Source organism: Dendropsophus ebraccatus, chromosome 12, assembly GCF_027789765.1.
Source record: "Dendropsophus ebraccatus isolate aDenEbr1 chromosome 12, aDenEbr1.pat, whole genome shotgun sequence".
NCBI classification, from domain to species: domain Eukaryota; kingdom Metazoa; phylum Chordata; class Amphibia; order Anura; family Hylidae; genus Dendropsophus; species Dendropsophus ebraccatus.
This window is the reverse complement of record NC_091465.1, coordinates 31,522,281-31,544,475: the sequence shown is the minus strand read 5'-3', so window position 1 is coordinate 31,544,475 and position 22,195 is coordinate 31,522,281. Positions and strand designations below refer to the sequence as shown.

The 22,195-nt window shown below is 43.3% G+C and overlaps 1 protein-coding gene across 2 annotated transcripts in view; it reads right to left on the bottom strand.

Moving 5' to 3' along the window:
- AGRN (agrin) overlaps positions 1 to 22,195 on the bottom strand; it is a 352,404-nt gene that overhangs the window by 94,044 nt on the left and 236,165 nt on the right. For both annotated transcript variants that reach the window (XM_069948832.1, XM_069948833.1), the window contains exons 8-9: positions 7,477 to 7,698; positions 962 to 1,156 (exon numbers count right to left, since the gene is read on the bottom strand). In XM_069948832.1, coding sequence (XP_069804933.1) covers positions 962 to 1,156; positions 7,477 to 7,698 — 417 coding nt within the window. The remainder of the gene's footprint in view (positions 1 to 961; positions 1,157 to 7,476; positions 7,699 to 22,195) is intronic.

Sequence of the window (22,195 nt, the reverse complement as noted above, 5' to 3'; positions counted from 1 at the left end):
TAATATTGGATAATGGGCAGATAGAGATAAAGAACGAATGCAGGCAACCCTCCCCCATATGAACTCACCAATACCAGAGCAATGTTGACAGGATTGATTGGTAACATTGCACGGCTATTGATGAACGCACTGGGCGAGGGTCAGATTACCTTTACCATAGGTCCGGTAGATAGATAGACAGACAGACAGACAGACAGACAGACAGACAGATAGATAGATAGATAGATAGATAGATAGGAGATAGATAGATAAATAAATAAATAAATAAAAAGGAGATAGATAGATAGATAGATGATAGATAAATAGTAGATAGATAGAATATATATAGATAGATAGATAGATAGATAGATAGATAGATAGGAGATAGATAGGAGATAGATAGATAGATAGATAGATAGATAGATAGATAGGAGATAGATAGATAGATAGATAGATAGATAGATAGATAGATAGATAGATAGATAGATAGATAGATAATAGATAGATAGAAGGAGATAGATAGAAGGAGATAGATAGAAGGAGATAGATAGATAGGAGATAGATAGATAGATAGATAAGGAGATAGATAGAAGGAGATAGATAGATAGATTAGACAGATAGATAAATAGGTAGATAGATAGATAGATAGATAGATAGATAGATAGATAATCTGTGGACAATATGTTCCCTTGAGGAAGACTGTCAGACACATTTATTCTTGTAGAATTACATATACACATCATTTTATTTTATTGCAGAAACATATCTGGATCTTTCATCATATGAACACAGATAAATCTACATGTAATAATGGAAGTTTCAATTGCCTTTTGCAGTCATGTGGCCAGTATGGCTATATTTTTCCCGGTGTATCTACATACAATATCATACAAATGTGTTCATCAGCATAATCATCATTTTTAGGCATTGAGAAGCCTGGTATCACTAGAAGAGATATACTCATCCTTTACAATCTACTTACTGCAGTCTCCCTGTGCTGCCACCTGCAGGTTAGTCTGCTGCGTGCAGGCTCGTACATGGAGCTCACATTCACTGCCATAGGTGTTGCCATCGGTACCACACACTGGTTGAGCGGAGGGTACACATTCAGTAGGGCACACGCAGCGTCCAGTTTCAGCCTCACAGATGGCTCCGAATTGACATTTTTTGCAGCGATCTGGAATAAAGAACAATACAGAGGGTCAGAATAACACCATCTCTAACTCTCCCCCACTCTGCTTTCCAGATGCGTCTTGTGTGTCAGTCCTGTGTCCTCAACAGACAGCGAGGAAGCACCTGCACCCACTGTAATTAATTGACCTGCCACCCTGCAGTCATACATCACATGCTATTAACTCAGCGCTCTGTCCTTGGGCATCCTGACAAGGTCAAAGGGTAGAAAAGGGACAAAAGCTGAAAAAAAAGTAATGTGGGTGACTAATTTACTTCATCAAACCCAGTCTGCAATGTGCCTCTTGGGGAATGTCACATCTCATGTGAATTCTTAAAAAGAATGGGTGAGGGAATTTTAATAGATCATTCTGCCGCTTCTGCAATGGAAATGGCCATCCGGTGCGCTGGTTGTTTGCAGAAGTTCAGTTCTCGCTTCAAAGCGCGTCGCCTTGTGGTTGGTTCTCCACTGAATTCTAACTTTTTGCCCCCGAGCATATATGTTCCAGCTTTCAATATCATTTTATTTTTTTTGTAATTGAAAATACAATTCATTTATGAAAATATTCATTTAGCTTCATCGCATCGTGAAGCGAAAACGTTTATAGAGTCTGGAATGGAGGGTGTAAAGAAAAGGATATAAAGCGGAACGCGCTACATATTGTGTTACAGTTGTTTCTGAGGAAGACCGTATCCAGCATTCCGAGGATTTCAGGAACATTAAATGGGGTATTCACACTTTCCATTATGTAGTATATGTGCAATTATTTCTAATAGGATTGTGCCCACCATTACTCCCCCATGTAGGTGCCTAACAGTCTGATTATTTAGTCCTCCCATAGACAAAAAAGTGATATCCACCACATTCCCAATTGTTCTTCTTCACTTAGACACATGGGAATTTTTTGATATTTTTTGTAGCCACATATGAACATTCAATACATTCAACATGGGTGACTCCTTGAGTGTGCTCCAAGTTCTACTAGTTGGTATACAGAAAGACATACTAACTAATTACTAACATGCGCCCCTAAATGTTGCTTTAGTACTTTTCTCCCATGGAGCATTGACAAAAAATAAGTTTCCACAGCTATGATCACTTCAATTACAGTAACCGATAGCACACCAGCACCAGTAATCTGCTCTGAACCCTAAAAGAGGTGTCTACTCTTCTATAACAACCCCTCAACAGTACAGAATAGCCTATTGGTTGGCTTGAGAATATAGAGGAGTAATATGGAGACTATTTTTAAAGGGGTTTTCCATCCATAGGATAAGGGATACTAAGCTGATAAGTGGAGGTCCAACCACTGGTACCCCTACTGATCCAAAGAATGGGAATACAAGGAATGGTGTGTGCGCGGCCATTGCTCAATTCATTATCTATAGGGCCGAAGAACACTGCAGTGTGCTGAACTCAGTAATGTTTGACTACCCCATAGTGACCTAGTAGAGCAGTGGCCGCACAAGCACGGTGCACTCCATTACCCCTTTAAGGTAATGTTCATTGGGAACAAGTATATAAATTCGCATTTCTCCAGAAGGAAAAAAGCCCATACTCATCTAAACTAGAGTCTCCTCCACGGTCACCCACAATGTTTTCCTGTAAAACCCTGAGGGTTAGATGCCGTGCACATTACCAAGCTATAGCTCTCTAAAATATGGCGTCTATAAAAAAAAACTATGGGGCAGATGGGTTCGTATTTATGCCACCAACTTTTATTAAGTCAAGTCCTTTGTTGCTTATAATTCGTCGTATTTAAGGGAAGAACGTCTTCACACAATGTGCCTCTATACAGTCATTTGGGTATGAGGCCTGAGGCAAACTGGTTAAAGGGGTTTTAAAAATTAAAACTTATCGATAACCTATCCTAAGGATAGGTCATCAATACCTGATCAGTGGGGATCTGATACCTGCCACCCCCACGATTATCTGTTTGACAGATCTATGGTTCTGGCATACACAGAAAAACAGAGCTGGAAGCAGACAGCTCCATACATTGTATAGTGGCCACGCTGGGTTACTGCAGCTCATCTTCCATTCACTTCAATGAGAGCTAAGCTGCCCTTCACATGTCCGGAAATACCACCCGGATTTCCTATCAGGAAATCCGGACGGATTTCCGGACCCATACACTTTGAGGCTATGTTCACACTACGTATATTTGAGGCTGTATGTCAACCAAAATAAGGAGTGGATTGAAAACACAGAAAGGCTCTGTTCACATAATGTTGTAATTGAGTGGATGACCGTCATTTAATGGCAAATATTTGCTGTTATTTTAAAACAAAGGCTGTTGTATTGAAATAATGGCATTTATTTACCGTTATATGGCGGCCATCCACTCAATTTCAACATTGTGTGGACAGAGCCTTTCTGTGTTTTCAATCCACTCCTGGTTTTGGTTGCTATGAGGACCTGACATGAGGACCAAATATAGCCTCAAATATACATAGTGTGAACCCAGCCTGATTAGGCATGGACACCCTTCCGGATTTTTCCGGAAGGGTGTCCGTTCCGGAAAAATGATCCGGAAAAAATAGGACATGTCCTATTTTTGTCCGGAATTCCGTCCCGGACGCCCCCATAGAAGTCTATGGGAGCGCCGGAATCACGGGCACTTTCCTGATGTACATCAGGAAAGTGCCCATGATTCCGGGATGATTGAGAGCCCCCGCGCACAGACATCAGCTGCTGCCGCCGCATCGCGCCTCCGGAGAGGGCATCAGCTGCCCACTGCCCGATCAGTGCCCTCCTGCCCCGCCACCCCCCCCGGACTCCCTGCACCCCGACAACAGCTGCGGCCGCCACCCCCGAACCCCCCTGCCCTCCGCCCGATCAGTAAGCTCCCGCCCCCCCGGACTCCCTGCACCCGGACAACAGCTTCGGCCGCCACCCCCGAACCCCCCTGCCCGCCGCCCGATCAGTGCCCTCCCGCCCCCCCCCCCCCGGACTCCCTGCACCCGGACAACAGCTGCGGCCGCCACCCCCGAACCCCCCTACCCGCCACCCGATCACCCAGCCGCTGCCCGCCCGCGCCAGAGTTCCGCCCCCCCCCCTCTCCCGTGCGCCCAATACCACCCCCCCCCCAAGACTGCACCGGGTTCCCCCCGCTTGCCTGGGACTCACCACCAGTTGCCGCCGCTGTCCCGAGAACTAAAACTCCCACAATGTCCCCTGCTCACAAGACATGATGGGAGTTGTACTTCTGCAAGCTGTGACCATCCAGTTTGCAGAACTACATCTCCCATCATGACCTGTCAGATGAGCATGATGGGAGTTGTACTTCTGCAAGCTGTGGCCATCCAGTTTGCAGAACTATATCTCCCATCATGTCCTATTTTTACTTCTTCCATCAGGAAATCCTGAAGGTTTTTCCTGATGGTTTCCTGAAGGTAAAAACGGATTACTGTCAGGAAATCCTGATACTTTCCTGATGACATTTGAGGCCTCCTGATCAGGATTTCCTGACAGTAAAAACTGACACGGACGTGTGAAGGGGGCCTAACCCAGCACAGCCACTACACAACGTACTGCGCTGTTATTACAGGGGTGTTGGGCACAAAATATTACTGTATATGTGCCATGCCCATGGGTGGCACCAATCATGCCAGCTTTCATACATTCGTTCACACCTGAATCCATCCGGCCCCACCATGGGTGTCTGTAGCTGATGTAGAACGAACAATCTTCACCGTCCTCAGTAAAATAATCAATTCATTGTATAAATGCCAAAAAAAAATAAAAAAATTTGAAAAAAATAAAAAAATAAAAATAAACTAAAGAATCTCCTTGAATTTGCAAAGTGGTCATAGAATATGCAGGTTGTGAGCATTCCCAGAAAGTATCCCCCTCATCTAAATGTCTCATAATGCATTCACTGATAAGACAGTATAAGCAGGAGAAGCACTGGATCATACAGATTGAAAATGACGGCTAGGTAATGTGCACAGACAGGCAATGCAAACTGAACAAATTGCTTATCAGGCTGGGGAAAAGTGCTATGATAAACATGCGTGTGCCCAGCCAGTGAGTGTGTATGAGATAAAATGACACGCCAGATCACGGCGACTTGTGAGAAGGGACAAAGCCAGCTAATAACAGTGCACAGTCTCTGACCTGTCGTTCCCTGACGCTCAGCACTTTCATTACTCGCAACAAGGAGCATACTCTGAGACCTCATCATTTTACCAGGACCCAGAATCCCATCTCACAATAAAACAATACTATGCAGGAAGCTAAACTATTAACCCGCTCGCTCGCTCCGCAGTAGGAGAAGATGGCCGGTCTAGTGGTGAGATTCCACAATGGGGAATGTGATAATAGGTAGAGGCAGGATGACCAGTCCCAGTATGACCATTCTGGAAGACAAAGGATATAGAAATACAGCCTGCAAAATAGCAGCAGATGGCAATTTTTGTAACCCTGTTCTGGATTGGTGCATTGACTTGTTTTGTTTTCCTCCAACATTTCCATCTCTTGTGATTATACAATTCCCAGTGGGAGTTTCAGTGTCTCCCATGGGCATCACTATCGCAGTAGAATGAGCTTTATTATTGGAATTTACATGTTTGGATCCTTTAAATGTGTTTTTTTTTCCTCCCATCTTATGGGTTATAGATTGTACATCATACAGCCATGGTAGTCTCTACATATATACATAGTATATACTGTAGTACTGTATATACATAGCAGAGTTAGATAATGGATATCCTCCTGATCACCCCAAACATATAAATGTTCATTGCGGCCAAACTTTCATGTGTTCTTTATGGAGAGAAGTAAGTCGCTGCCAGACAGCTCTAGTGGCAGCATATCTTTCCGAGAACAATATGGTCAGGGAGTTGGATTCCAATATGGCTGATCCTTCTGGTGGGGGAAGAGTCGGGAGGCCATCATACCGTTTAATGTGTAATGTGACTATGGGGACCTTAAAGCGAATGTACCATGAGTACATCACTTTAAGGTATTTATATGAATAGACTGGCGCCGATGCGGGGATACCAGTGCCAAAGTTCTTTTTTTGAACAGCGTCCTTGTTCCCGTGCACGGCACTGGTCTATTCACCCGCCTGGCCTGAAGCACTGGAGGCTGGCCCGCCCACACCCAGTGTGACAATCTGCCCTCCCCTCTTTGATACGGCTGTATTGATTGTAATGGAGCCATATCGAAAGGGCGGGGTTGTCACACTGGGGGCGGGAGGGCTCACCTCCTGTGCTTCACACCAGGCCGGTGCCCGGGAATAGACCGATGCAGTGCACAGGAAACGGGCTGCAGTTCAAAAAAAGCCTTATGGCACTGTGGTTGTGTCATGACACAAAGTAGGTAAATAAGTATGGGGCTGATTTCAGTGCAGCAACCTACATTACTGTACTGTTTTTCTCTCCAACAGTTTTAATCACTCCTTGGTTTCTCTCCTTGACCTTCCTGTTGCCGTGCAACAATGCACACACTTTCCCCACAATCCCCCTTGCTTGCAGGCTCAATGGAGACTAACTGTCAGTATTCCCTGGAGATTGCAGTTGAACTGAGCATGCCTGACCCTGGGTCAGGGCATGCAGGTTATCAAAACAATGCGGGCACATGGGGAATTAGCAAATCTATACTTCTCATCAGAAATACTTGTACATTTGACATATGTTTAATTTCACATAATGCATCCATTTAGACCTAGTTTTCTTAAAGACACAGCCCCTTTAAGTACTCAAACTTACAATATTTTTTCCACTCCTAGTATATAACATAATTTTCCCAATCAATTAACTCTTTGTGCTAATCACATAACCAAGTTATTCTACTCATCTTTGCCCTTGTTGTTTACTGCATATCCCTTTAAGGATACATCTGGATAGATATGAATCCGGGATGCTTTCAGCTCCCAACATAAATTATTCACGGCATGTGCCCATGGCTATGTATTGTAAGCCACTGTTTATACATGTATCTGTATACAGTAGGAAACATCCCACGTTGACCTATAAACTCAGACCGGTCCCTCTAAATCTCACAGTTCTCATATTAGAGATTGTGCCTTTTGCTGACAATACTAACAATTTTTGATGATATCGGCTAACCCCTCCGGAGAGTTGCAGCCGTGCTCGTATACATCTTGATAAAGACGTTTCATACGTAGAAGGCTGGAAGAGCATAAAAAAAGCACATTACATCTTGACCCTTTTACAGTCTACGGTTACTTAGAAGGAATCTGCTACTCTTTGCTATTTCCCACGTTGTAAGCATTTGCATTCTGTGACGCCCCGGGAATATAATATGGTGTTATAAGCCCGCAGTACATGGATAAACACTAAGCTCAGCTTATCCCTTACCACACGGCCCCTTGTGTTTGATGGTGATCTCCTTCTTCAGGGCGCAAGCTGTAGCCTCTAACTCACAGGGATTGCCATAAGTGCGTGAGTCGCTACCACAGACAGGGTCATACACGCTCTGGCACACTTGCTGACACTCGCAGATCGGTTTCTGATTTTTCACGACACATGCTGCTCCGAAACTGCATTCCACGTTCAGGCAGGGACTGGGAGCATGAAGATCTGGAAGAAAGAGAGAGAAATATGTCGGTCAGCTTAGAGATGTGCTGTAGAAAAGCTTCTGCGGAGAGCAGCAAGCAGGGCAAGCGGGGGGAAGTATTGCATGCTAGTCATACTCTGCCCCCTAGAGGAGGGAAGGGAACGTCAAGCTTGTGGAGCATGTGTACCCGCCAGCACTGCTGTTTCGGATAGAAGAGAAGCTATAGTCTACAGATACACACACCATCAACAGAATTTGTGAACACTCACAGAGTTTGATTTTTTTTTTTTTGACAATTCCATAGCTTTGCATGCATCAATAGGGCACAATTTTGTATAGTATTGTATATGAAAGATAACTGCATTAAAATACTATTGTTCTCTAACAAATCCTGTGAGTGCTACAATGATTCGGTTTTAGTGGACACTTCTGGCATGCCCTTCTCAGAATATGCAAAGCCTGAAATACATTACTAGAAGTCAAATACAATGGAAGTTTTCGGTATCTAGTTTCTAAAATGCTGCTTTATAGTCCAGTGTTGTGCAGGGTTAGTGGGGGAGGAAGAAGAAGCCAGAGATCAAAACTAGCAATGGGCAAAGGAAGCGCTTGGCCTTTAAGAATACGAAAATAAATATTTGTCCATGGTCGTGTCTGATGTTGCTGCTCATCTACTGTACAAGAGGCTGCAGTACCAGACACCATCTATGAACAAGAGTGGCGCTGTTTCTGGAGGATATGTTCATTGCACTAGAATGGTAAAGATTACCTTTTGGAAAGCCAGGAATAGTAGACACATTGTTCCTTTTTGGCTGGAGTGTTCTGATTTTAGTACAGGGGGAATGCTAGTAAGGCTCTTTCCAATTCCCCAGCTTATACAGCAAATGTACCTATGCCCCCCCCCCCACCCCCAATCAAACAACACAAAAATTGTCAATGGCCTCTGATCTGGTGGTTTCCAGCAGGGTTTTCATTGTTCTTATGGATGGGAGAGCGCAGACCTCTATGCTATTCCATAGAGTAGGATACCACACAGTATAAGTACTTGCCTACTTTCAGGGGTCCCATAGCAAGTGAATAGAGCAGGGGTCGAGCATACGCACTAGCTCTCTATGCTCTTGGGGGACAAAGGACCTCCAATCATGATCGGTGGGACCACATACTTATCATTCATCCTTTAGAGAGGTCATAAGTTCTAGAGGTAAATGCCCACATGACAGAATTACTTTGGAAATTTGGTGTTGATTTTCCAATGTGCATTGATTGGTGGATTTCCAATGAGAAATCGTAGGAAATCTGTTTATTTTAAATGAATCCACACTTACTTAACCCGTGACTAGTGTTAGACGAGCATTCTCTATCGAGCATAGCGAGCGTCGAGGTGCTTGATAGAGCACCTCGTGGTTCTCGTGGTTACTGCAAGACACATTAGATCCAACACCAGCAGTATGCCGTCAATTGACAACTATCTTGCAGTAACCTATTGTATTTTTGCATATTTCGTTTACACATCTCTTGAAGGTGAACCAGACACCCTCCTCTCTTCCGAGCAAGGGGCACCTAGTTAAATGCTCCAGTCTTCCATTGATTTCAATGGGGTTCATTATGTGCTCGCTCAACCCGACCCATGACGTAAAATTTACATGATGTAGATTTACCAATCTGTACCAAAGATCAATTTCTGTGTAGAAAAAAATGCAGATCCTTCCCCTATGGATTTACCCTAGCAAAGAAGCCATTCCCGCAATGGCATACATTAGAGCGCTTGACTAGGCTGTTTATCCTCCAAGAGTCTACATGGTCTTTCCTTGGAATGGAAGAGCCTCATATACCATATACATGGAAAGGGTAAGAAAAACACATTTGCCCCATTGCAAGGATCCCATGGCTTATTATTCTGGGAAAATGGACGTTTTTGCAGCATTTTTAGACAGTAGAACCAAAACCTGTGTTAGTTAGTGACATATAAGCAACACCAATCGGAAAGCAGCCCTGGATCGTCTTCAATAGAACAGAGCAAGCTGAGAAGCACATCCAATGTTCAGGATCTTTCTATCCACAACATGGCACTGGACACCAACAGACTACCTTTACTTTATTGCCATCTTCCATATGCCAGCTGTGCCAAAGCTGAACCTACCTCTGCAAGGTCCAGGTATGGAGTGATCCAAGTGAAACACGTTAATATACCAAACAGAGGCGATACATTTAGACTGCGCGTAGCAGATAACCGTTTTCTTACGGAACCATAGATCTTGTCTCGGAAAGAGTAATTGCTACCTTTTCCCTCATGGCTTGACCTATTTATCCAGCGCTTGTATTATTACCGGGGGGTGGTGGCTAGGATATAGATATTCACGCCGTTCTGGGAAAGAGGGGGTTAAAAAGTGTTGTGCAAAATGAAAAATAACATCTGGTATTGTTTCGTTTCTTCACTCTGCAAACATTTTTTTTTTTCTTCCTTTCTTTATATTTCAGAAAAAGTGTAGTCTGAAATTAAAGCTATTGTGAGGTTCCTTTTTTTTTTTGTTTTTTTTCTTTCCCTTCCTTCTCCCTTATCCGCGGAGATCCTGGTTTCCATGGCGATATTAGTGGTTGTAGGCCGTTGCTTCTAAATGTAAATTTGCAATGCTTAGAAATTGAAATACAGCGGATCAAAAAGCCGCACAATGCGACATCATGAGGATTCTTATAAAGTGCTCGATTTTTAAGCGTTCAACGAATTTATTGTTCTGGAAACATGATGCGGTTTCTGGTTCCTAACAAGTGTTTCTATAGTGTTTTTCTCTTTTTTTCGATACTTCTTATACACTTTCCAGGCTGGGTTCACACATCGTATGAGACTGGCCGTTCTGTGACCCGGCCGGGTCACAGAACAGCGGGTGTCGGAGAAGATCATCCTGGCTGGTACTGCAGTACCGGCCGGATGATCTTCATTTCTGCTGAATTGGGATGGGGGCGCACTCTCCATTGTGTGAGCTGATATGTCTGTGCGTCTGATATCTCAGTATTCCATGCAGCTGGTTGGAGTCCCGTCCGGAGTGGGGGAGATTTATCAAACATGAGGTAAAGTGAAACTGGCTCAGTTGCCCCTAGCAACCAATCAGATTCCACCTTTTATTTTTCACAGAGTCTGTGAGGAATAAAAGATGGAAGCTGATTGGTTGCTAGGGGCAACTGAGCCAGTTTAACTTTTCACCATGTTTGATAACTCTCCCCCCTATGTGTATATGTATCTTTTGCATTAATCATGGCTGTTGTTTTCAAATTAATTTATGTAAAAGATAGATTGTGTGAACATGGCCTGAGACTTCATTTCCATGCCGTTTTTATTTTTATTTTTTTTCCGGAGCAAGAAAACGAATTTTCTTTAAATATCGTGCTTCCAGCGAGACAAGTTTTCTTATACAATTAAAGATAAATGTGTGCCGCCTATAAGCGAATGCATACATTTCCATCTGGTGTACATCGTGTATCTAATGAACATGGGCCGGAGCTCCTTTAATCTTTTATGGCAGCTCTGTGGTGCATGCAAAACCGCTTTACATACAATATATATGAGACCTAGGCAAGGTAGATTTATTGGGTACTATTTCTGATGTTATTACAACCGTATATTTTAAATGACAAATGCTTCCCCTCGCTGCGAAGGCTACTGCAATCTGTGCCACCTTTTCATGAACCAATAAGCTCGGCAGAGAAGACTTGCCAGGCTTCCTATTGTAAAGCCGCACTCCAGGACCGGCCGGGATAATGGAATTGTGTTACTCTGTCACATTGCTGCCGTCTGTGATTATGAACTGGATTAGGGTCCCATTTAACAAAGTGTGATGTAAAAAAACATGGTACTTGAGTCACTTTATGGATTTTATATGCGGTGGCCATGGGCTATAGTTTACATACGACAGCGGCAGCCAGATGTCATATAGTTGTAAATGAGATTCTTAATCATCTGCTAACATGGGAGGACATGGTTATAAACTATTTATGTGACATTTTAGGGTTTTAGGGAAATTGTAGGGGATCTGAAAGACCATGTGTTGGGGGGCAGAGACATACATTGTTGATCATGTTAATCATGGCTACATCTGTAGTTTTTTAGTCAGCTGATGACAGAAAGTTATAAAGATATGTAAATTACTTCTGTTTCTCAAGTATTCCAGTACATAGAAGCTGCTGTATGTTCTGCAGGAAGTAGTATAATATTTTTAGTCTGACACAGTGCTCTCTGCTGCCACCTCTGTCCATGTCAGGAACTGTCCAGAGCAGTTGAGATTTTCTATGGGGATTTACTACTGGTCTGGACAGTTCAGTACACCACTTCATGTAGGACATACAGCAGATGATAAGTACTGGAAGACTTGAGCTTTTTTTAAATAGACGTAATTTACAAATCTATATAACTTTCTGATTTAAAAAATGTGACCACTGATTTTGGTGGTTAGTAACCTAGACTACAAGCTGTCAACACTGGGAGGGAAAAAGCAGGATATCAGGGGATGGATCTAGTTTGCTAAATGAATGTGTTTGCAAAAATGTAAGGCAAAATTCCAACTACCATATATCAATTAGTAATTCTCAATTTATTAAAACTAGAGATGAGCGAAGTTACAGTAGGAATGAAGCAAAGCGCTTAGTTAGGATCATCCAGCAGCTTGTCAGGCTGCTGGATTTGAAGTCTGTGCTGCTCTGCTCTGGGTGCCAAGAAACACTGGATCCAGCCAGCAGCATGTCAGACTGCTGGCTCTGAAGTTTGTGCAGCTCCGGGTGTCAGGGAAAACTGCATCCAGTCCTGGAAAACTTCTCCCAGCTTCCCAGGACTGGATCCAACTTTTCCCGACACCTTGAATGAGTGGCACGGACTTCAAAGCCAGCAGCCTGACAAGCTGCCAACTGGATCCAGCTTTTCCCGGCACCCGGAGCGGCAGGGATTACAAAGCCAGCAGCCTGACAAGCTGCCGGACGATCTTTGCTTCATTCCTACTGTTAATTCGCTCATCTCTAATTGAAACAAAAATATTGTGGAGATGCTAGGAGAAGAGAGAGAGAGAGAGAGAGAAACAGGGCCTACATAGCGTAATTCAGCAGGCAAAAATAGAGAGCGGCAGAGCATCGCCAGTAGCATCGAACGATGTGTAGCCGTCTACTGCCCCTACATGGACCGAATTACCGGTATGAGTTGCAGGAGAAGCAGGAGAAGAACATCAGTATGATATTCTTCTTCATTTTACAAATATTTACTTTAAAGAAAGTAAATATTTAGGGCCCATTCTCATTTGCCCAGTGCGGAACCCCCACGCGCGGACTCTGCTCCGAATCTTGCCTGCTATCTGTTTGAAAGGGACGGCTCACGCACCATGTCAATTCTTTGAGTGCTAATGCTCAGAGAGCAGAGGAGAGTGTGAACGGCCCTAAAGCCCTGCCCTGTTTTTACCATCCATCAACACTAATGTTATTACACACCTGTATAAAACTCACCCTGTCTGGAATCCGCTATGACAGACGACCCTACAGAAATGAGGACCCTTTATAGTCCAGAAGTGGGTAGAGCCAAATCTGACATGGCCCTCGGAGTGTTCATCCTTGGCTCTTCAATCATTTTCTATATAAGTGACATTAGCCGTAGCCCAGTCACCCAAGGTAGCGCCGGCATCTATATAGATGTGTATGTAAAGGCTTCAGCTTTTGCTAAATGGAAATTATATTTAATTATCTTATTTCATAATTGTGTTTTAAAAGTTAAATGGAAAGGAGTGGGCTGCAGAAATAGCACAGATGAGGCGAGACTATTCTTACTGTACTCACTCTCAGTAACTATGAAGCCTGTGTCCTTAAAGAGAACCTGTCACATTGCATATGCAGTTCAGTCTGTAGGCGGCAAGTTACAGAGCAGGAGTGGCTGAGCAGATTGATATACATGTTTGTTGGTAAAGATCCCACGTAACTAGTAATTTATTCATCTAGACAGCTTTCCTAGTGGGCGGGCCTACTCAGTGAATGACAGTTAACTTTAAATGTACACTAGTACAGGGAAGGATGCCAATCACTAATTAGGACCACCCACTGGACTCCTAAGCCAACAATAAGAAGATATTTAGATGAATAGGGTATTCTGAATGTTTTCTCACAGTCATGTATATCAATCTACTCAGCTCCTCCTCTACTGCCATAAGACTGGTATGAACGTTCAATGTGACATAGTCCCTTTAACAATGGTTCTAAGCATAAATACCGTGTGTGAAGAACAGGTACAGATCTTGCGTTAAATGTATGTAGAGGTAAGTCATATTTTAAAGGGTTGGCCATTTTATAGTATAATAGTTCAGTATAAAGTATTAGTAAGTGTACTCACTGTATATACTGATAGTAGCTCCCTGTGTACTTCAGAGAACTAAAATCAGACTCCCCTCCTTCAGGCTGTGGTGTCCTGCTCTGTGGTGAGTCTGTCCATAAGATGGCTGACATGGAGGAGCATGGGACCATGCCCTGCCCCCCAGTGTCCACCACTGACCTTGTATATGCCTATGTTGGACACTGTAGGTGAGGCATGGTCACATGCTCCTCCATGTCGGCCATCTTAAAGACAGACTCACCACAGAGCAGGACAGCCCAGCCTGGAGGAGGCGAGTCTGATATTAGCTCTATGAGGTACACAGGGAGCTGCTGTCAGTATATACAGTGAGTACACTTACTAATACTGTATAATGAACTATTAGATTACATGTTTCGCAGACGTTTCTCTGTTGTGTGGTGGCGCTATTTAACAACACAGCAAAACAAAGAACGCTGGTTCTCTTACATTCTAGATGGATTTCTAGTGACTGACTGGTTATGGCCATAGCCACCCATCATGATCCCAGTCTTAGAGAACATGTATTAGAGAACATGACACCACCATCTTTGCTATATGACCCATGCTGCTGTAACAGTGTAGCCCCAGGCTCATTGCTCTTGCATCAAGTGACGCTGAGAACTGCATCATTTCCAGGAATGTGCTAATATCTTCTGGAAAGTGACTCCAAAAACATTCACATCAATAAATCCAGATTATCCTGACTGGCTCAGCAATACAATAAAAGACATGAAGGTGGTGACGATGGTGGGAGCGCTGAAAACTCTGTACAGACACACTGTACCCTGCTAACAGGCTGGGGAACAATATTCAGACAGGTTTAATTCTTTAGACGGAACTGAAAGTCAATATTTCCTTTTTACATATTCTCTCCAGCTGCTCTCCAAGAACATAATAGAGCAACAATCGTCTGTTCCCTACAGGAAAAAAAAATACTAATAGCAATTAACTGAACCGGAGCACGACTCTAACCGCACAGTGTCAGTGCCGGAGCCGAGTAACTACCTGTAATGAATGGGAGCCCATTAGAGCTTCTTTGTTCCCCAAGTGTTTCAGATGAACTGAAGTCACACGTTCCATACAAGCCGTACTTCAGATTAAAAAAGAGCTCTCTCCGGATAATTGACAAGTTGTACTTTAGGGGGGGGGGGGGGGGGGGGGGACACAAAAACCTACATTGCATTCTCTACTGGCACTGTGACCTACTGGTCCCGGACTACAATGCCTTATCTCACTATTGTGATAGAATTATAAAAGTGAGAAAAACTGAACAGATCTTGATGCCAATATTCTTGGCAGCCCTTCAGGAAACTTCCCGCTGCTAGAAATAACAGGTTTAAGGAAGAGGATTAAAGGCAGAGATTGACTTTAAAGCAACTTTTCTAGCTATTAGCTCAAACATGATATAGAAGCTGGTATCTATAGTGAAGATCCTCTGCTAGTTATTTTTCTCACATCTCACTGTTTTACTGCCTTTTAGCTCAGTATTGTTCAGGCAGCGCTGTGATCTGTGACTACTGCTTAGCTACAGTGATTACAGGAAGTCTAAGGTAGTCTTAGACACACCCCTGTCTTCTCATTGGTCCAGGCTGCTGTTCTTTCCTTTCCCTCCACTGATTGGTTGCTGGTTATAGACACAGCCCAGCACTGCCTCATCAAGTATAGAGAGCCCGTATCTATTACAGCAAGGACAGAATGACTGTGAAGAACAGACTACTAAACCACCGGTGAGAAGAAAGCTGAACATCAAGCAATAGCTACACATATACTGAAGCAAATGAGGCTTAGTATGAGAGAGCCTGGAGGGTCGCTTGAAGTATATAGAGTGTAAAATATCTACTTCTGCTCTAGTTTTCAGAACACTTGGGTATAAACTTCCTAATAAAACAGCACAGGTAGAATATAAAGGTAAACTTTAGTTTTAGCTTATGTAGGCTTCTGGCTAATCAGCGTTTAATTAGCGTTAATTAGCACAAATTAATATTTTGCTGCAAACTGTGCAATCACTGTGAAATAGCGCTATTTTTTGTTGCGTTCTGTCAAAATTGTGGCAAAAACAGCACAATTGTATAATTCACAACAAAATAGTGCTAATTGAGATCAATTAAACACGATGGGTGCCTTTACACAGATATATTTATCTATTAGATCAGGCATGTCCAAACTTTTTTCGAAGAGTGCCAAATTTGATGAAGTGAACATGTGCGAGGGCCGACCATTTTACATGCTATATGCTTTATAACACAGGCAGATAATAGCAAGCTGGATACCTGGGGGGCCGTAAAAGTTCGGAACGCGGGCCGCAAATGGCCCTCCGGCTGGACTTTGGACATGCCTGTATTAGATTGTTGAAGCCAAAGCCAGGTATAGACTATAAACAGGGAACAGGTCATAAAGGAAAGACTGAGATTTCTCCTCTTTTCAAATCTATCCCTGGCTTTGGCTTTAAAAATCTGTCAGATAAATCTCTCTGTAAATGCACCCTTAGTGTGAACACAGCCTATAGACCTCCTGTGTATAATTGGTCTATAATCAATTAAGTATGAATGGTCTATAACAGGTGTTGGGAACCTTGGTGGTGAGTGGTGAGTGGAGAGGCTGAACTGCCTAAGGCTATGTTCACACAACGTCCAAAAAAGGAAAAAAGCGTCCGCTTTTTGTGTTTAAAAAGACGTCCGTTATTGCATCATTTTTTAATTGGGAAAATGAGGGAAAATAGCTGGAGTCACTATTGTTTCTCTTTTCCTCTTAGTAAGGCAACATTTACACATTGCATAAGTTTGTATGTAATTGCGGATCCGCAATTATGGATACATTTAGGGCCCATAGATTTTTTTTTACAGAACCGTCATTTTTATAGAGAGGAAAACGACTGTACAAAATATGGATGGGTAAGGCTGGGTTCACACAACTTTTTTACATCCATTTTTTCATCAGTTTTTACAAAAAAATTAATGAAAAAATGGATACACCTGACCATGTCGATCATGTTTTTGTGTACTTTAAAAAGAACTATGCGTTTTGATCTTTCTTTTATGATGGAAGTCAATGGAAAAACGCATGCACACAAATGCATCCGTTTTTCCATCCAGGATATACAGCAGCTGATAAGTATGGGAAGACTTGAGATTTTATAATAGAAATAAATTACAAATTTATATATCTTTCTGACACCAGTTGATTTGAAAGAAAAAGATTTTCGCTGGACAACCCCTTTAACTATGACCTTCCCCTTCCCCTTTGCTCATCCGCAAAAAATATTAATAACAGATCATATACGGTCCTTAAAAACTACTGAAGGTGTGAATGTAACCTAAGAGTTCTAAGCAGGTGTGGAAAAATGCTAAGTAATATGATACCCATCTGGAAGGCGTCTGATTGGACTAAAATGTTCATTCTGCACCAGGACATCAGCCCCAAACATCCAGCCAATGTCACATATAAAGAAGAACAAGGAGCCCTGGAGGTGATGATATGACCTCCAGAGCCCTGAGCTCATCATCATCCAGTCTGTCTAGGATTACACGAAAAGCAGAAGGATTTGAGCAAGATCTGTGGTTACTTCTTCAAGATGTCAGGAACATCCTCCCTGCCGAATTCCTTTAAGACCTTTAAAGTTATCTAGAAGAACCAATGCTGTTCTGAAGGCAAAGGGTGACCACACCATTGATGTAATTTGCATTCCTCTAATGTTCATTCACTTTGGATTTTGTTAATTAAAAAAATAAACTATTAACACATTAACATCTATTGTTTTATTCTGCAGCTGTCAGGAGCCGTCTGTCACGCCCGGATCCCGCCACTACGCCTGGCCCCCTTTCAAGGCCGATGGTGTCCCTGGCAACCAGCCGCCCGGGTTGCTACAGGTGCGGTAGCACCTTTCTCTATTATTGCCACGGCCGGGGCTTTACCGCCCCTGGCTGATCAGGTCAGGTGTGGGACATTAGTATTGTACTGACTGGCGGCCAGCACAGCCAGTCAGCTCTGTTGTGTTATGGGAGTGTCTCAGCCCCAATCAAGTCCTGGGGCTGGTACTCCGGTCTCCTTAAGTATCCTCCCCTGTGTGTCCTCCCTTGCCTGCGATAGAGCTTCAGTTTCTGAGTGTCCCTTGACCTAGCGTTAATTTTGATTGTGTTCCTGGTTCCTTGATTTTGGCTTTTGGTTTTTGACTTCCCTCTTTGACTTACGTTTTGTACTGCGCTGACCAATAGTTGCTGACCTTTATTCCCGACCACGAGTTATTGTGTTTGTACGTCTTGTCCACATTTCGTGTTACACCTGTGCAGGCCAAGGACTGTCGCCCTGTTATGCGCTGCCACTTAGGGCAGTTGCGGTAAGCAGGCAGGGTCAGGGTGGTTGGTTTAAGTGGTAGGGCATCACCTGTCTTGTGTCCTCCAGTCCCTAACCTGACAGCAGCCTTGCTTCCACAGCTGCCTATAGCTTCTGCACAATGCTGAATGGTTTTTAGTAATATATTGTACCCAATTCAGATCCTTGTCATATCCCACAATATCTGACCCCTTTATAAATATGACTCTGTATCTTCTACTTGAAATATGTTCATAGAGGAGTGCGGCAGGACCCGAAGCCCAGCAGAAGGTGTTCATTGCATTGCCTTATAAGCATCCATCATAGTCACAGGATGCCGGCTGATTATGAAGCACATATGGCATAGCCCCACCTGCTCCTATTTTCTTTGCGCACCTTCCTTCTCCTCTTCTGCGCGTGGGTCTGACTGATGGATGTGTGTAGATAAATTTGCCCTTTGACATAAGCTTCAGGCATCCTACACATCATTAGGTTATATTACTATGTTGAATCAGGACGGTATATTAAATATACATCATGAGCGAGCCCTGTATGCATACGGCCCAAGAGCTGCTGCATCAACTCGAAGCAGAAATAGGCGACTAAAAATATATCCAGGTGGGAAGAAAATGTTCCAGGTATTCTACACGAAAGCATATGTGCCCGCATTTCAGCTTCAATTTAGAATCCCCCCCCCCCAAAAAAAGTATGTGACAAATCGGAGAGTGATTTAGCATTTTATCAAGGTGTGATAGAAGAGGCAAGTCATGGGATAAGCACAGGTGCTGCAGTCATATGGAGTCTAGGAGTTATTCTCATCGGGAACCATTAGCTATGGGCTCTGCTAACGCTATAATGCATGACACAAAGACTGATGCGTGACAGCTCGACCACATACGGAAACCGATCAACCCGCTTAGGTCCGGGCATTAGAGAAAATGGCTGAGCACAATTTCCCAGCTTGCAACATTAACTATCCCCCGGCAGGTCAGTATTTCTGATAAAAGCATAGACTATTATAAATGGCTGGAAAGCTGGAAGTTGAGTAGCTTAGTAAATATATTGCATTATTTATCTGGTAGTGATCCTGAGTTACAGCCTGTATTATAGAGTAGAGCTCAAATCATCATTCAGCCAGGCTTCAGCTGAAATCTCCCAGCAGCCCCTGCTTGTTCAGTGCTGGCTCTGGTGATTTGCATTTTTGAAAGTCTAATCTTTACACCAGACATTGGACGGTGATCTGGAAAAAGGAAAACGTCTCTATTGTATTAAGCGAAGTTCACATTTGGGCTAATATTTACAGTTTTCCGCACAATCCGGATCTCATTCATCCCGGACATAAATGGCACAGACCCTATTACCTTCACTGAGGTCTGCTGGCATTGGTATTACTTCGTGGTGTGCAATATCGTCCTTCATTTTTATGGAATTTGCAGAACCTCCAATGCATCTGTGAACCTAGTCTTAAAGTATGTTTAGAATTATTGCTGTATACCCTAGGTATACATCAGCATCCTGCCGATATATACCAAGATGCACAACAGTGGGTCTACTCACTTTAATGGCCCAAATATAGGTGATGATTACGTTTGGGCCACTTGCAATGAATGCACATTTAGTTTGTGTATGTGGAAAGTTGACAGTCATAAAGTAAAGCCCCGATTACACTGGGGATGTGGAGTGCAAACAAGTGCCAACCTGTCAGGTCAGCGCTCGCTTGCTCCTCCCTCCTTGGCCTACTGCTGGTGCTATTACATGTGGCGACAGTAAGTGAGGAGGATTGGGTAAGAGCCGAAGGGGGGGAGGGGGGTTGCTGCTATACGGAGCGACGGCAGCAAATCATTGCCAGGCTGATTGTTAGGATTTCGGCCTGTTGAAAGACAACGATTAGCCCACATCGCGCATATCAGCTGATTGTTGTCACAAAGTGATTATCAGTCATAACGGCCGATATCGGACAAATACGGCCGAATACGGACAATAATCGCTTTGTGTAATAGGGCCTTACATTTGGCTGGATGTGAATGTATACCTGAAACCTACAGCAATAATGTGAATTCTGCCTTATAGAAGCTCATTTTGTTATGATTATGGAGCTATTCTCCATATAATTATAGGGCAAACATATGATATGGTGTTCCGAAGGTTCCATCTTATGGAACATAGGGAATGTGTTTGAGTCCTATAAAAAAAGTACTCCCTTGCTGCTGATACCATAGCATCACTATTTCAATGGTTCCAGTCCTTACTGTCAGCGCTTCCTCCTCTTCGTTCCAGTCCATATGAAGAGGCAGGTCACCATTTTGGCCAGTGACTGACTGAGAAGGCACCTAAGAGCGGACATCACCACTGTCTGAATTGCAGGTGAGTACACCTTTTTCATCTTTTCATAGCAGTTTTAAACATAAAAATATTTTTTTTTTATAATAACCCTTTAAATGCTTCAAAAGAATTTAGTAAAAGACCATTATTCTAACGCACTCTCATACTACAAGCATTGACTATGCATGCCTCATTGGACTGTCTAGAGGCAACTCCGGATTTCACTCACAGCCTTTAAATTGGAAAACTAACTTCTGGCAGCCCATATGATTGCATTTTTCCAGCTATATAATGCTGTACACAGCTCTTCAATTCCTAGGATACAAGAGCAGCTGAAATTGTAGACTTGCCATCCAAGCACAGACATGCATGCTAACCAATTTAGCCCAGGGAGAGTGGTTATGGGGAAGGTTCCACTTATGGCTTAGCCCTTTGCAACAATATAGCAGACTGTATTTGCTTGGTATTTGTAGAAAAGGATTTTAAAGGGATTTTTTTCTACCATTTTTTTTTTTGCAATGCACCAATACATAAACAGGCAGCAAGCAAAGAACGAATCAGCACAAACAAGTGGATTAAGGAAGGAGCTAAAAGGTTGGTGGAAGCCCAAGTTGCACCAGTGCAGAAGCCTGGAAGCGAGCTCAGGAAAGCAAAGGGATTTTCATCCACACAGTAATTAATGAGAGCAAGCGGTGGATGGAAAAGAGTTGGAAGGAGAAATGAGTGTCTGGAGGGAGACATGGTTAAGACAGCAGACCTCAGACCGAAGACCTCACAGACATTGAGAAGAAAGCAACCAAGGGGGTCATCCATCCTTACTCCACAGAGCCTCGGCTGAAAAGAAAGACACAAAATACAGGGAAAGAGGAGCACACATGGAGAAAATAATGCCTTAGATTGAGCAGGTCAGCTAGTTATGTGGGCGAGCATCCAAAGCAATACCCTGTGTCTATAAGTTCCTACCAAGCCCCCTCCCCATGTTTTCAAGGAAGTGTAACAGCTGCAGGTTCTCCTTGGACAGCAATAAGAATAATGGCAGCCAAAAGTCTGGAAATAGGGGGGGGGGGGGGGGAAAGGAGCGTATATCCATTGTAGCAAAGGGAGAGAACAGGATAAGGCTTCATTAGCAAAGTTAACACCATTTTGTTTTGTCTTAGTGAGGATTGTCAACCCTCTGTTGGTTCCAAACCTTATCGGGTCACCAGCTGAAATTTACCCACTTCTCTAAGAAGGAGAGACAGAGACAGAGAGAAGAAAGCGAGACATTAGGAAGAACGAGAGAAGATACACATATCAGCATGTTTTCTTGGAGTAACACAGAAAAAGGTCAAAGAACATTGACACAAGCGGAGAGATGGAGAATCTTAATGGAGATGGAGAGATGTAAGAGGGCACACGTAGAGAAGCAAATGAAGAGCACCCACCCACGCCTAGTCCTAAAACTTTGCCTCCCACCAACTCATTTGTGATGTTTGATCATTGCAGCTCTGTTTGGCAGTAGGTAAAACAAGAACACGGCAGAGATAAGTGACCCTTACCTT